This window comes from Bos mutus, chromosome 11 (assembly GCF_027580195.1).
Source record: "Bos mutus isolate GX-2022 chromosome 11, NWIPB_WYAK_1.1, whole genome shotgun sequence".
Lineage (NCBI taxonomy): Eukaryota > Metazoa > Chordata > Mammalia > Artiodactyla > Bovidae > Bos > Bos mutus.
Genome location: NC_091627.1, coordinates 18,335,867 through 18,349,692, shown reverse-complemented (window position 1 = coordinate 18,349,692; position 13,826 = coordinate 18,335,867). Strand labels below are relative to the sequence as shown.

The following is a 13,826-nucleotide window of genomic DNA, read 5'->3' as shown; positions in this document are numbered from 1 at the left end:
ACACACACTCAAAATTAAATGCCTGCCTAGAAGATATCCATGTAAAGAGTCATACTGCTAAGTAACTCCCCATAATGGTATCTTCTTATTATAAACATCATTACCTAGGATAAGCCAGAAAGATGTGGTCCCTTCTGATACCATTTGTGAAGGATAAATCACTATTCGAGAGGCTTAATTCTCTGTTTCTGAGGAATTATTTTTCAGGGTCACATAGCCATATTTGTTTTTCTGTTTGTCTTTATAATTCAAATTGATGATTCTAAACTGACGATTGTAATTCAATGATCATTTGAATTAAATGACAGTACACGTGAATAAAAGGATAGGATAATTGCAGCCTTTAAAAAATAAAGGCTTTATCACATAGTTTCTGAACACATCACATGGGATGGTTTTAGTTTAATAGTTTGTAAATATGCTTTTTTATTTAATTACAGGCTCTTGAATTTCAATTTATAATAGTGGTTGTAGCCACACAGATTAACTTTGAGGTTTTGATACTCATTTTTTCTCCTTTTTAAAAAACACAGTGATTAAAAGTCCAGTGAAAAGACTGCACAAGAGTTGTGAAGCCATTTCTACATCATTATAGTCAATAGGTAGAGAGAGAGAGAAATTCTTTTTTTTTTTTAGATAAATTCTTAACTGAGCTTATGGTTCAGTGTTATTTCAGAGTAGCTTAGAGTGTGTCAGATCATGTCAATTTGGTATGATCATCTGGTATGTAAATTCAAATTTAACTGACTTTGGAATGTTATTGTTTGTTTTGAAATGATAACATTTGTGTCTGTATGTTTAAGGATAACTGGACAGCGCTTATATCAGCCTCAAAAGAAGGGCACCTGCACGTTGTGGACGAGCTGCTCAAGTGCGGGGCCAGCTTGGAACACCGGGATATGGTATGGATGTGCTTTACAGTTGTCAGTCAGCTGCAGTCTCAGTAACAGTAATAGATATTTGTGAAGTCTTGTATTTTTGTGTGTCAGGTGACGTTGTTTTTAGGGTCAGGCATTGAAATGACCCTCAGTTCAGTTCAGTCGCTCAGTCGTGTCCGACTCTTTGTGACCCCATGAATTGCAACACGCCAAGCCTCCCTGTCCATCACCAACTCCTGGAGTTCACTCAGACTCACTTCCATCGAGTCGGTGATGCCATCCAGCCATCTCATCCTCTGTCGTCCCCTTCTCCTCCTGCCCTCAATCTTTCCCAGCATCAGGGTCTTTTCTAGTGAGTCAGCTCTTCACATCAGGTGGCCGAAGTATTGGAGTTTCAGCTTCAACATCAGTCCTTTCAGTGAACACCCAGGACTGATCTCCTTTAGGATGGACTGGTTGGATCTCCTTGCGGTCCAAGGGACTCTCAAAAGTCTTCTCCAACACCACAGTTCAAAAACATCAATTCTTCAGCACTCAGCTTTCTTTGTAGTACAACTCTCACATCCATACATGACCACTGGAAAAACCATAGCCTTGACTAGACGGATCTTTTGTTGGCATCTGCTTTTCAATATGCTGTCTAGCTTGGTCATAACTTTCCTTCCAAGGAGTAAGCGTCTTTTAATTTCATGGCTGCAGTCACCGTCTGAAATGATTTTAGAGCCCCCAAAAATAAAGTCTGACACTGTTTTCCCATCTATTGCCCATGAAGTGGTGGGATTGGATGCCATGATCTTAGTTTTCTGAATGTTGAGCTTTAAGCCAACTTTTCACTCTCCTCTTTCACTTTCATCAAGAGGCTTTTTAGTTCCTCTTCATTTTCTGCCATAAGGGTGGTGTCATCTGCATATCTGAGGTTGTTGATATTTCTCCCCTCAAAACCCAGGTGATATAATGTACCTCCTTAGAATACTCTTAATCACATTTTCTGTTTATTTCAGAGTTTAAACTTCTGAAATATTGTTAAGACAACACATTACTCTTTATAATGTATCAATGAGAGAATTGTTTTAAGAACTTTAAGAGAGACATAGTTTTGAAAATATTTTTACTGCTTAAAGTTATGGTATTCAGAATAATATAAGTTTATTTTAAAAATGTAACTGTTCAGATATGCCATCTGTACACATTACAAGTTTCTCAAGATCTGATTCTTAATCATCTTAGTTCTTGTTTGATCTTGGCATGTACCTAAAGCATAGAGGTGAAGAAAAGGATCATGAAGGCTTCTTACTCTACAAAATGTTGAAATTGAACTGCCTTGATAAAACATATATTACTGTGCTGCTGATGCTTTATGAAGTCCAGGTGACCTGAATTTTTAAGAAACTTCAGCATTCCACCACCTTTCATTTAATATTATACTGTACAATATAATTTACACAGTGTTCTTGCTTCTACAGTATTAATATAATTTACACAGTGTTCTTGCTTCTACAGTATTAGACTTATTCTCAAAACTCAGTGAAGGTATTGGTATACTTATTTTTATAGAAAGATACAGAACTATTTGTATCCTTCCTTTTGCTGAAAAGAAATGGAAGTACATCACTATAAAAGTTTAGGGAGAGAAGGTGATGATGTCAGTAACCTAGGCAAAGGATGGATACCTGATAGGCAGGAGGAAAATGTAGTGTTCTTATCTTATTGGCATGTAAAGTAGAAGAGAAATTCATGGAATTACCTAGTTCCCAATATTTTATTAAAAGCACCATACCAGTTTATCAGGTGAATTAATATATTTTTATATTTTCATAATTCCATTACATTTAGTTATTGAAATTAAAGAAGAGTTCTCTCTGTGTCTCTAAATAAATATCTATATGTAGATAAATATTTTAGCATTTCCTTTCCCTGATGGCTCAGTTGGTAAAGAATCTGCCTGCAATACAGGAGACCCCGGTTCGAGTCCTGGGTTGGGAAGATCTGCTGGAGAAGGGATATGTTACCCACTCCAGTATTCTTGGGCTTCCCTTGTGGCTCAGTGATAAAGAATCTGTCTGCAATGTGGGAGACCTGGGTTCGATCCCTGGGTTGGGAAGATCCCCTGGAGAAGGGAAAGGCTACTCACTCCAGTATTCTGGCCTGGAGAATTCCATGGACTGTAATGTCTGTGGTGTTGCAAAGAATCAGACACGACTGAGCGACTTTCACTTTCACTTTCTTGCATTACAAAATGCTTCAGGTTCAGATTCATCATATATTTTCCCTGCCTTATTTCCGTGATTCTCCCTCTTGGAATCAATCAGTTTCCCAAGGGGCCCTAGTTCTTGATATTCAAAAGTGATATTTAGAAACCAATAATCTAATTGTCAGGTATACTTATCGCTACTGGGATGTCTCTGCTGCTTGTCCTCCTCAGTGGATAGATGTAGAAAATACATAACTCTTGCATACACGTCACATACGTCTATTCTGTATATTTTTGTGTGTGTGTATATATTAATAAAGAGACTTAGTTGATGTGTGTGGGTGTATTTTTTTTAATGAAAAGACTTAGTTGATAACTGTGAACCCAGTCTACAGTAAGCCTTCCCCATTTTCTTAATTTGTAACACTCTTCTGACTGTGAGAAATCTGGCTCTCACTATCTACACAGAATATTTATTTATTTGTTCAACTCTAGTAAATAAATAGTTTCAGAATTTCTAACCCATACCCTGAGAGAAACAGATTTGCTACTAAATACAGTGTTTGTATACAGTTCTTTTTGTCTGTAGCATTACAGAATTCAGTCAAAATACTGCTTTCTGACATTACCTGGATCAGTTTCTAAGTAATTGTGTGATATACTTGTAATATAATTAATTCATCCTGGTCTGTATTCTGTCTGTCTTTCCTACATTCTAGTTGATTTTTTAAAGATTTACATACAGTAAAATTCACTCTCTGGCGTTCAGTTCTGTGGGTTTTGACACGTTTGTGATGTCATTCATCCACCATAGCTCTGTGCAGAGCAGTTTTATTGCATCAACTGTACCCTTATGCCACTTCTTTATAACCATTCCCTCCACCCACTCCACAGTCCGTGGCTACCACTGTCTGTTTTCCCTTTCCATAGTTTTGCCTTTTTCAGATTAGAGCAACTTATTTTATTTTACCTCTTTTAGTGATGATGAAACAGAATCAAGAGGATTAAGTGGTTTATATTCTTGCATCCAAATTTGGATTGGTCCAAATACTTTTCTTTTTTAAGCAAACAAAACATTCACTTCTTAGTATAATTGGATTACATTGGTCTCTTTTCTTGAATTGCATGATAGCTAAAGAGAACACTGCTAAAACTAAGAATGTTGCTTTGTAGCTTGGAAAATAGGAAGTTACCATGCTGTTAATTCATACTTAATGACTTTGCTCACCCCTGGAAATCATGATCTATATTTGTATCTTCTCTTTTTTAGCAAGAGGTATGATACCGATCTGGAATTTATAGGATGAGTTTAGATGCAGGAGTTGAATGGGATGGCTGGAATCCGTCTCTGGAAAAAAGCTAGACTCACACCAGGAGGAGAGTATCTAGGGGCATAGAATGTTTGCTGAAGGAAAATATTTAAACAGCCAAAATAAATCTTGGAAATTCAGAAGAGTCCAATATGAATGTTCCCTGTATCAATTTCCAAAAATATAATACAAACTTTGAAGTAATTACTGGACTTAAGAGATTGGACTTTGTCCAGATATGATTGTGTATTTCCATGGGGAGGTTGGGTATTAGAACTACATAGTAGTGATTTCATAAAACAGTGGTTTTATAGAGAATGCTCACAAAAGAAGCTTCATTAATGACATTTTTGTCCTTGGAGACAGTCCAGTGTTTTATTTCCCTCCTCTCCCCCCTTTTTTTTTTCCCTGAAGGGAGGATGGACGGCTCTTATGTGGGCGTGTTATAAAGGCCGTACTGAAGTGGTCGAGCTGCTGCTTTCTCATGGTGCCAATCCAAGTGTTACTGGTCTGGTAAGCATTAACAAAAAGTTCGTCTGTAATAGATGTGGTAAGTTCTTTTAGGAAATACTTAATATTGGTTGTACTTTGGACTTCATATTGGATAAAATGATATAGATCTTACTAAAAATAATAATTCGGAATGCGATTTCAAAACACAAGGGAATTTTTTTATGAAGCCAAACTTTTTTTTCAATTTTTATCAACAAAAAAGCAACTTAAATGTTAGTTACAGCTATATAACATTTCAAAAGGAGATTTTGAAATCCTTATGTCATCTTTCCTGTGTTCTATGGGTATGCATTCTTAACCTAAGCTCTTTTAATGAAGAGAGACATTTACCAAATACTCATGCCAGTTTTCTGTACATTCTTACTGGTCATAATACATGCATTACTGCTTTGCATGAAGCTTGCTCTGACTGCAGATTAAGTAATCATTTTATTGATGGGGGGACTCCTTTCACAGTGCAAATGTATGTCAAATCATCATGTACACTTCAAATACCTTACAGTTTTATTTGTCAATTATGCCTTAATACAGCTGGGAAAAAATCAGTTTTATTCAGGTTGATAGAAGGATTATAAAGAAAGGTTTCACATTCTTCTTCTTAGTCTTACCTGTTGGCTAGATAATTACATTAAGTGTGTTGAATTTATAAAAATAAATATGTTCATAATATATATTTATTTAAGGTTGAGTACATCTCAGTTCTCAGTTACATATTATGAGATTTATGTGTGTTTTTAATGGTCTGTGACTTGACTTTTAAAAAAAATACTACCTTGTATTGCTCCCTGTATTATTTACTCTTCTTAGCAACTGTGTGCTATAGATATCAACCTAAAAGACTTTTTCTTTCCCTCCCTCCCTGTCTACCTCCCCGCCCGTCTGACTGTCTCCCAGCAGTACAGTGTCTACCCAATCATTTGGGCAGCAGGCAGAGGCCATGCTGATATAGTGCAACTTTTACTGCAAAATGGTGCCAAGGTCAACTGCTCTGACAAGGTAGGTCAACAGGATCTTCCAGGTTCAGTTCATGTTGTGTCTACTCTGTGTGTCTGACTTACCAGGATTTTTATATGATCTCATGAGGCTGCACTGATGTATCTTATGTTTATATTTATTAATATATTTTATAAGGTCATACATCTCATAGATGGGTTCCCTATAGGTATTGAAAGTGTTAGTCACTCAGTTGTGTCTGATTCTTTGTGACTCCATGGACTGTAGCCTGCCAGGCTCCTCTGTTCATGAGATTCTCCAGACAAGAATACTGGAGTGGGTTGTCATTTCCTTCTCCAGGGGTCTTCCTGACCCAGGGATCGAACCTGGGTCTCCTGCATTGCAGGCAGATTCTTTACTGTCTGAGCCACCAGGGAAGCCTAAATTGGTACTCAGTATCTTTCCGTTGTCTTTTATATTACAGTCATCATTCTCAGGAAAGTAGAGTTGATTTCCTAGCTTCATTATTTGAAATTTTCTGTTGTAGCTCTTCTTTCTATCTTGGGTCCTATCTACCTTCTCTGTATTGTTGCCAGATTATCTTTTTAAAAATTTATTTAATTAATTTATGACTGTATTGGGTCTTTTTTTTTTTTGATGTTTGATCTTATTTATTTGTTACTCTTAGAACATCTCATTTTTGACTGGACTCAGACTTAGAAGTAAAAGCTCTCAGAGGGGACAGCCTCCATCTCTTGGCAATCTGTTCCTGCCATTTTTCTTTGGCCTCCTTCATTCTCTTGGGCAAAAGTTTAGCATATTCTACAGCCTCTTCTTTATCTTTCTTAGTACACTGTTTCTTCAGAGCAATACGCCAGCATTTGTGCTGCAGAACTCGTGGAGTCACGAGACACTGAATCTTGGGTGCTTTAGTCCTAGGTTTCTTACCGTCTTTGTTTAGGGCCTTTCGCACAACATATTGGCGGACATCATCTTCTTTAGAGAGATTTAAAAGTTTGCAGATTCTGCTAGCTCTTTTGGGACCCAGGCCACGAGGCACTATAGTATCAGTGAGTCCAGGAATATCCTTCTCCCCTTTTTTCACGATGACCAAATTGAGAACACTCAGATTGGCATCCACAGTGCAACCCCGTACAGATTTGCGCTTTCTCTCTCCAGTCCTCCTTGGTCTGTAACAGGAATGCCCCTTACTCAGTAGCAGGCGAACTCGGCCATGGGTCAAGACACCCTGCTTCATGGGGAAACCCTGCTTATCATTCCCGCCACTGATTCGGACCACATAACCCTTCCATTCTTCACCCAGAGCATCAGCAGCAACTTCTGTGGTCATACGCTTCTCGTAGAAGGTACAAAGTTTTTGTTCATTGTCCACTTCAATGAGCTTCTGGCAGCCAGTGGCTGGGAAAGAGATGTTCAGCTTCATTCTGAAGCAGCTGACAGCCTCCGTGGCACCATGGAAAAGAGCTGTGCTGGGTCTTTACTGATGCTCGTGAGCTTTCTCTAGTTGTGGCGAGCGGGGGCTACTCTATGTTGCGATGCGTAGACTTTTCATTGTGTTGGCTTCTCTTGTTGCAGAGCACGGACTCTAGAGCACAGGCTCAGTAGCTGTGGTGCACAGGTGTAGGTGCTCCACAGCATGTGGTATCTTCCTGGACCAGGGATCGAACCCATGTCTCCTGCACTGGCAGGTGGATTCTTCACCACTAAGTCATCAAGGAAACCCCAGATGATCTTTAAAATTTAAGTTTTGTTCTTTCTCTCTCATACTTAAAATCCTAAGGATGTCAGTCCCTGTTATGATGCATAAAGATAGTCTTTGCCTCCCTTTCTCCTGTGGTCTCTACCACAGACTACCTTTGCTTGGCTGTCGATGATGCAGGTTCCTGAGTTTTTCACAGTGTGGAGTGGCCTCTCCTCTTCTTCAACTTCTATTCATCCTTCACTCTCAGCTCATGTGCCATCAGTTCCAGAAAGCTCCCCAGGATTTTGTCCTATTCACTTTTTAAAATATCCTTAATACCCCAAATGGGGCTTCTCACATGGCAATAGTGGTAAAGAATCTGCGTGCTTGTATAGGAAACAAGAGATGCAGATTTGATCCCTAGGTTGGGGAGATCTCCTGGAGGAGGAGATTGCAACCTGCTTTAGTATTCTTGTCTGGAAAATTCTATGGACAGAAGGGCCTGGTGGGCTACAGTACATGGAGTCGGCAGAAGTTGAACATGACTGAGCACAGCCCACGTATTTGAGAAATGTTTAATTGTAATTTAATTTAATTCTTTCTTGCTTTTGGGGAGCTTTTCTAGCATCTTTGGTTTCAAAGCCCAGATTTTTCAATTTGACCCCAGTCTCTTCCCAGGCTCACTTCTTGCCATCGCTTTCCAAATACACTGTACTTTTGGATGCAGAAGATGGTCTACCATTCTGTGAACTTTTATGAATTTCTGTGAAGTGTGTGTCTTTGTTTATTCTTTTCCCTCTGTTAAGAATGTTACTACCTCCTCTGCCTGATGAACTCCTGTTTATTTTCTCAAGGCTCAGTTGGAATGTTATCTTCTCTGTTAAGTCTCCTTAACTTACCCAGTCAACGTGGATGCCTCTTCTTCTGTACTGTCAGTATTCACTGTCCATACCTCCAGTAGCACACAGAAGTTCTCTTAGTCAAGGCTGTTATAAAAAGTAGGCATTCATTAAGCATTCATGTCAGTCTAAGTCTCCAGTGTAGTCAAATGTCACTGCAAGTGTTCCTATGTCTCTTCATTGCCACATGAATCCCCCCAAAGGTAAAGCATTGCTTTTATGCATGATTTACATTCTCTGATGGCTTTTGAGTCATGTTGCAGCAGAACGTGCTTTTGAGTGCCGTTTCTCAGCTGACGTTTATTTTATCAGACATAGAGGTAAATCTAGGGTGGTGGTGAAGAGCACAGGCTGAAGCCAGGCTTGTTGGGTTCATGGATTTTGCTCCACCTCTTAGTAGCTTTGTGACATCGAGCCTGTAATTAGCTTCTCGGGGTCTTGTTTGCTCATCTGTTTAAAATGTGATATTGTGATTTGTACTTACTCTTGTGATGAGGATTACACGAGTTAACCTATGTCAACTAGTTAGAACCATATTTGGCACTTAGCTGTTACTATTTTTGACTATAGTCAAATTGTTTGACTTCATATGTCACAAGATATGGGAAGCAAAGAAAGTGTGTTGGAAATTAAAGGCTGTATGACTTTATGATGAAAAATTGTCAATTATTATAAAACTTTAAGTTGGGTAAAACACATTTCATGCAGTGGTTAACCATCTATTTGGGAGAAATAAAATAAGAAAAATATGATTCACCTAGGCTTAAAATTATGATTGGTGTAAACTGTAATCTAAAATACTCAGTGTGATTTTTATCAAAATTCATGTTGAGAGCTTAGTTTCTTTTAATATATCTTCAATAATAATTTTAAATTTGTTATTTCTTTTAATAGTATGGAACCACCCCTTTGGTTTGGGCTGCACGAAAAGGTCATTTGGAATGTGTAAAACATTTATTGGCCATGGGAGCTGATGTTGATCAAGAAGGAGCTGTAAGTATCTTTTCTACTTAACTGCTGATAGTAGAGAGATATTTTTAGTTTTGAGAGAGAGAATATTTTTTTCCTTAGCATATGTCTAGAAAATTTTCCCTACAGTATCTAAATAATACTTAGAAAAACAAACATTTTTGATATTTTAAGCTGTAACTTGTTTTCCTTCTCTGATAGATTTTAAAATATCAGAAATCAGTGGTCAAAACCTAGACAGCTTAAGAATTGGTTCAGTATATCTTAGCGACTAGGAGTTATGGATTCATTATTGAGTCCCTGCTTGTACCTGGCCTCTGCCAAATGTGCTGGGGGTACTAGAGGAGACTATCACATCACTTTTCTCTTGAACTTCTATGAGTATAGTTAAAGGAGATGATGTTTATGCACAAGAAACAATACAGTCTTCTATTAACATAATTATTAGATTATGTGAGGTGGATCATAAGGGATTCTGAGAAGAGTTGGTAGCAAACCTGTGGCTGCAGTGTAACAAGAGTGGGCTCTAAGTCATACTTGACTTCTTGGCATAATACCAACCAGCTCCTCCTATTTTCCATGGTGGCAAAGCTGCTAATTGCCGACCCTCAAGGGGTGTGGAATATGTTAGTGCTGTGTGGAGACAGAGCATGATTCTTACCCGACCCTGGAAGCCATACTGTTCACCTGCCTCTTTTCTGGCCAGTTTATCAAGTGGATAAGTGGCCTGTCTCTATGTTGACTGCTGAAGAGTCTGAAAAGGCTATGTTATTTAATATTGAGAGTTATGGCTTAGTTCCAGGGGCTGATATAACAACCAAAATATTTCTATAAGGAAATTGCATGCTATCTCAAACTAGATAAAAGTCTCAAGAATAAATTTTAATATTTGTTTTGCAGTGAGTCAGATTGTTGTATTAGGTGATTTATTGTTAATAAATTAAATGTGAAGTTTTTAAAAGAACAACTAAAAATAAGACAGTTTTGAAAATGTGGTTTCTGGGTCACTATAAGAAAGAAGAATATATTATACTGTTATTGAAATATTCTGTACTTTTAAATTCATTGTTTCACTTACGTTTTTCGTATAGATTTTATTATAGATTGTTACTTGTTTGAAGTCTGTTAACCTGACTTTGGATTACTTCATTTAGAATGTGTTTAATTTTGAATCATCCTGTCAGCTATTTTACCATTCAATACTTTTGTGAGAGGATTTGTTCATTGTAAATGAGTCCAAATTTAGGTTATCATTTAAAGATTTTAATGTCAGTCCTCCCGACTGAAGAGGACTAACACATCTTCAAGAATGGAAAATATGCTTCCTGACCACTTTTGGTATGATCACTTCTGATTATTTACGTTGGCATTTTATTATCAGAAATAATTATTAATTACAGGTCACCTATTTGAAAACATCAGTTTTTGACTAGGGCATAAATTAAGTTGTCTGAAATGACTAATTTATTGGACTTTTTTGTTTGTTCTTTAGAATTCAATGACCGCACTTATTGTGGCAGTAAAAGGAGGCTACACACAGTCAGTGAAAGAAATTTTGAAGCGAAATCCAAATGTAAATTTAACAGATAAGGATGGAAATACAGCCTTGATGATTGCATCGAAGGAGGGACATACAGAAATTGTACAGGATCTCCTTGACGCTGGGACATATGTGAACATACCTGATAGGGTAGGTTGTCTATTTAGAACTTGTCTTCCAGTGGTGATGTTGATGGAAGGTACCTTAACTTCTCAACACCTTTCAAGATTCTTTCTGCATAACATATTTAAGATGTTTTATTTCTACCTTTAAAACTAATAAGTTAAAACATATTTAATCTTTGTGAAGGGTGTTCTTTTCAGTTTTTTTTTCTTTTCAGTTTTTAAAAAATAATATTGTTATTGATAATGTGATCTTAAAATCATCCTTACTGTAGGTCTTGTTCATAGTTGGTGTTCATTGTTCTAAGACTTCAGGTCCCACCCTTAAACTTAATAGAGTTTTCAAGTTTATATCTCTTGCTCTGACCTCTTCTCAGAAGTATACACTTGCATGTCCATTTCCACTTAAACTCTCCACGTGAGTGTCTAATGGTCCTCTTAATTTTCAGCAAAACAGATATTTTGTTTGTTTGATCCCAAACCTGCTTTCCCCTCAGACTTCTCCATCTCAGATGGTTCCACCATCTACCCTGTGTTAAAGACCCATACTGTACACATGACACTGTACACTGTCTTGAATTCCCAGTGACCAAAGTCACTCCCCAGTCACTTTCTGTTGCATCACTCTCTTTTATTTGCATTACATTTGTCTTGTTTTTTATTTTTGTTTATTGTATGTTGTCTGTGAGTCTCCTCTAGACTATATATTCTCCCAGAGCTGGGACCTTGTCTAATTTATTTCCTAGAGCCTAGAATAGTGCATGGTGCACAGTAAGCAATGGAATATATAGAACCTTGTGTTAATATCCTAGTTTGAACCCACATTAATGCTAATATTCTCAAAGTGTTTCTGCCATGGGTTTATACTTTTAATGTAGTAGTTAAGATGTTACATCGTGGCTCAGTTTTCAAGGGCCTGCATCTTGAATTGTAGCCCACTGGGGCCCACTTAGGATTGAGATGAACCATAGCTCATGGAATGATCCAACTCAAACCTGTATAACTGATTTGTAATTTAGCAGTTAAAAAAAAAGGCCATTTACAGTATTTGAAGTAGGGAAAGATATAATTAATAATGATTATTTCTTGGTGAATATAATTTCAGGGCAGAGCTATCCTTATGAGGTAATGAACTTCATCTAAACCTTATATTGAGGAATGAGTCAGTCCTGGGCACTCTTGGCCTGTAATGCCAAGTAGAATATAGATTCTGTTCTGGGAACCAACCTTCTCCCTTAATTAAATGTGGTTATAAACCCACAGATGGCTCTAGCTTTGCAGCTTCCTTTAGAGTCAGTGGCTTTTGTCAGATAGCATGATTCCAAGGGATTTGTGTTATGTAATTTCCAAAGATTCATCTGGTTCATTGACAGTCATGGCGTCATTTTATTTAATTTACATTTGTAATGAGAGGGTGCCTTCAAAATAGAATGGCTTATTGTTGTGGGTGACTTACCTTTCTAAAGTTTTGTCCTGGAATTTCAGATATAAATGTCCTCATTTTGATGTATAGTCTTCTCTCCCTTATTCTACAGGCTATTAATATCAGGTATTAATACTAGTTACCTAAAAACTTTGTTGTTTACAGAAAGTATCTGAGATACTTTTTTTCCCAAGACATTTCCAAAAAAATTTTATTGTATTAATATATGATTAATCTTAACTTAAAAACAGTATATTTTGTTTTCCTCATCAATTATCTATGGTTGGTTTTTTTTTTTGTCTTTTTAGAGTGGAGATACTGTCTTAATTGGTGCTGTCAGAGGTGGTCATGTGGAAATTGTTCGAGCACTTCTCCAAAAATATGCTGATATCGACATTAGAGGACAGGTGTGTGTGATTACAGACTGTTATCTATGACTGTAATTGGTCGTATATGTTGGTTGATCATAATGTCATTCTTTGAGTTTTCCTATGAAGTTAAACTTATAAACACTAATATATTTAATGGATGCCTGTATTACTAAGTTTCACTGCCATTATTTTGAAATTTCTGTATTAATGTCAAGTTAGATAGAATTGAACCATAAAGAAGCTCATGTTTTTCAAGTACACCTCCCTTATTAATGTCTAAATATATTCAATCCTGAAATTAGTAGTTTATAATACTGAGAAATGGCAGCACTTTGAGTGTGTGTGACTTGTTTTCTTTAGTGTTCTCCCTCTGTTTGTCTTCTTCATCCGTGTATTGTTCTTCTATTCCTGTGTTTTTTTTTAGTCTTTCATCTCCTTTCCCCCATTTGCTTGCCTTTCTCAGGACCACTTGGTAGTGCCTATGGACTTTGTTTAAGGCAGTCACAGCTCACAGAGCTATAAAGGTTATTCATTTTAGGTAAAAGCACTCCTGAAGTTGTAAATTTATTCAGTATGTCAGAAGCTTTAGATTAAAAAAGAAAAATCTGTTCTTTACAACCCATTTTGCTGTTGGACAGTCTGTATTTCTGCTCAGTTTTTTCCTTGTATACAAATCCATTTTTGAATCAAACTAATAAACATTATGCCAAATGCCATGAGAGTCTTTTAACATGGATCTCTTGCCTGTACGAAACATGTATTTTAATTCGGAAGGTTTTAGTTCATTTAGTTTATACTTAAACTTACGTTTTTATCTGAACATAAAAAGTGATGCCCACTTTTGATATCAGATAGTGTATGGTTGTGGAGAAGGCAATGGCAGCAGCAGCAGTGTATGGTTGATTGCCTAGTGAAGATTCAAATATAAGAGTCTGGAGGTGGTGAAAGAGGGCATTAAGGAGAACTTTTGAGGGA

General features: G+C 37.1%; 1 protein-coding gene and 1 pseudogene across 1 annotated transcript in view; one reads left to right on the top strand and one right to left on the bottom strand.

Moving 5' to 3' along the window:
* Nucleotides 1–13,826, top strand: part of KIDINS220 (kinase D interacting substrate 220) — a 92,698-nt gene that overhangs the window by 14,569 nt on the left and 64,303 nt on the right. The window contains exons 4-9 of the mRNA XM_070380189.1: nt 804–902; nt 4,794–4,892; nt 5,787–5,888; nt 9,321–9,419; nt 10,888–11,085; nt 12,789–12,887. Coding sequence (XP_070236290.1) covers nt 804–902; nt 4,794–4,892; nt 5,787–5,888; nt 9,321–9,419; nt 10,888–11,085; nt 12,789–12,887 — 696 coding nt within the window. The remainder of the gene's footprint in view (nt 1–803; nt 903–4,793; nt 4,893–5,786; nt 5,889–9,320; nt 9,420–10,887; nt 11,086–12,788; nt 12,888–13,826) is intronic.
* Nucleotides 6,520–7,289, bottom strand: LOC102280433 (small ribosomal subunit protein eS6 pseudogene; annotated as a pseudogene).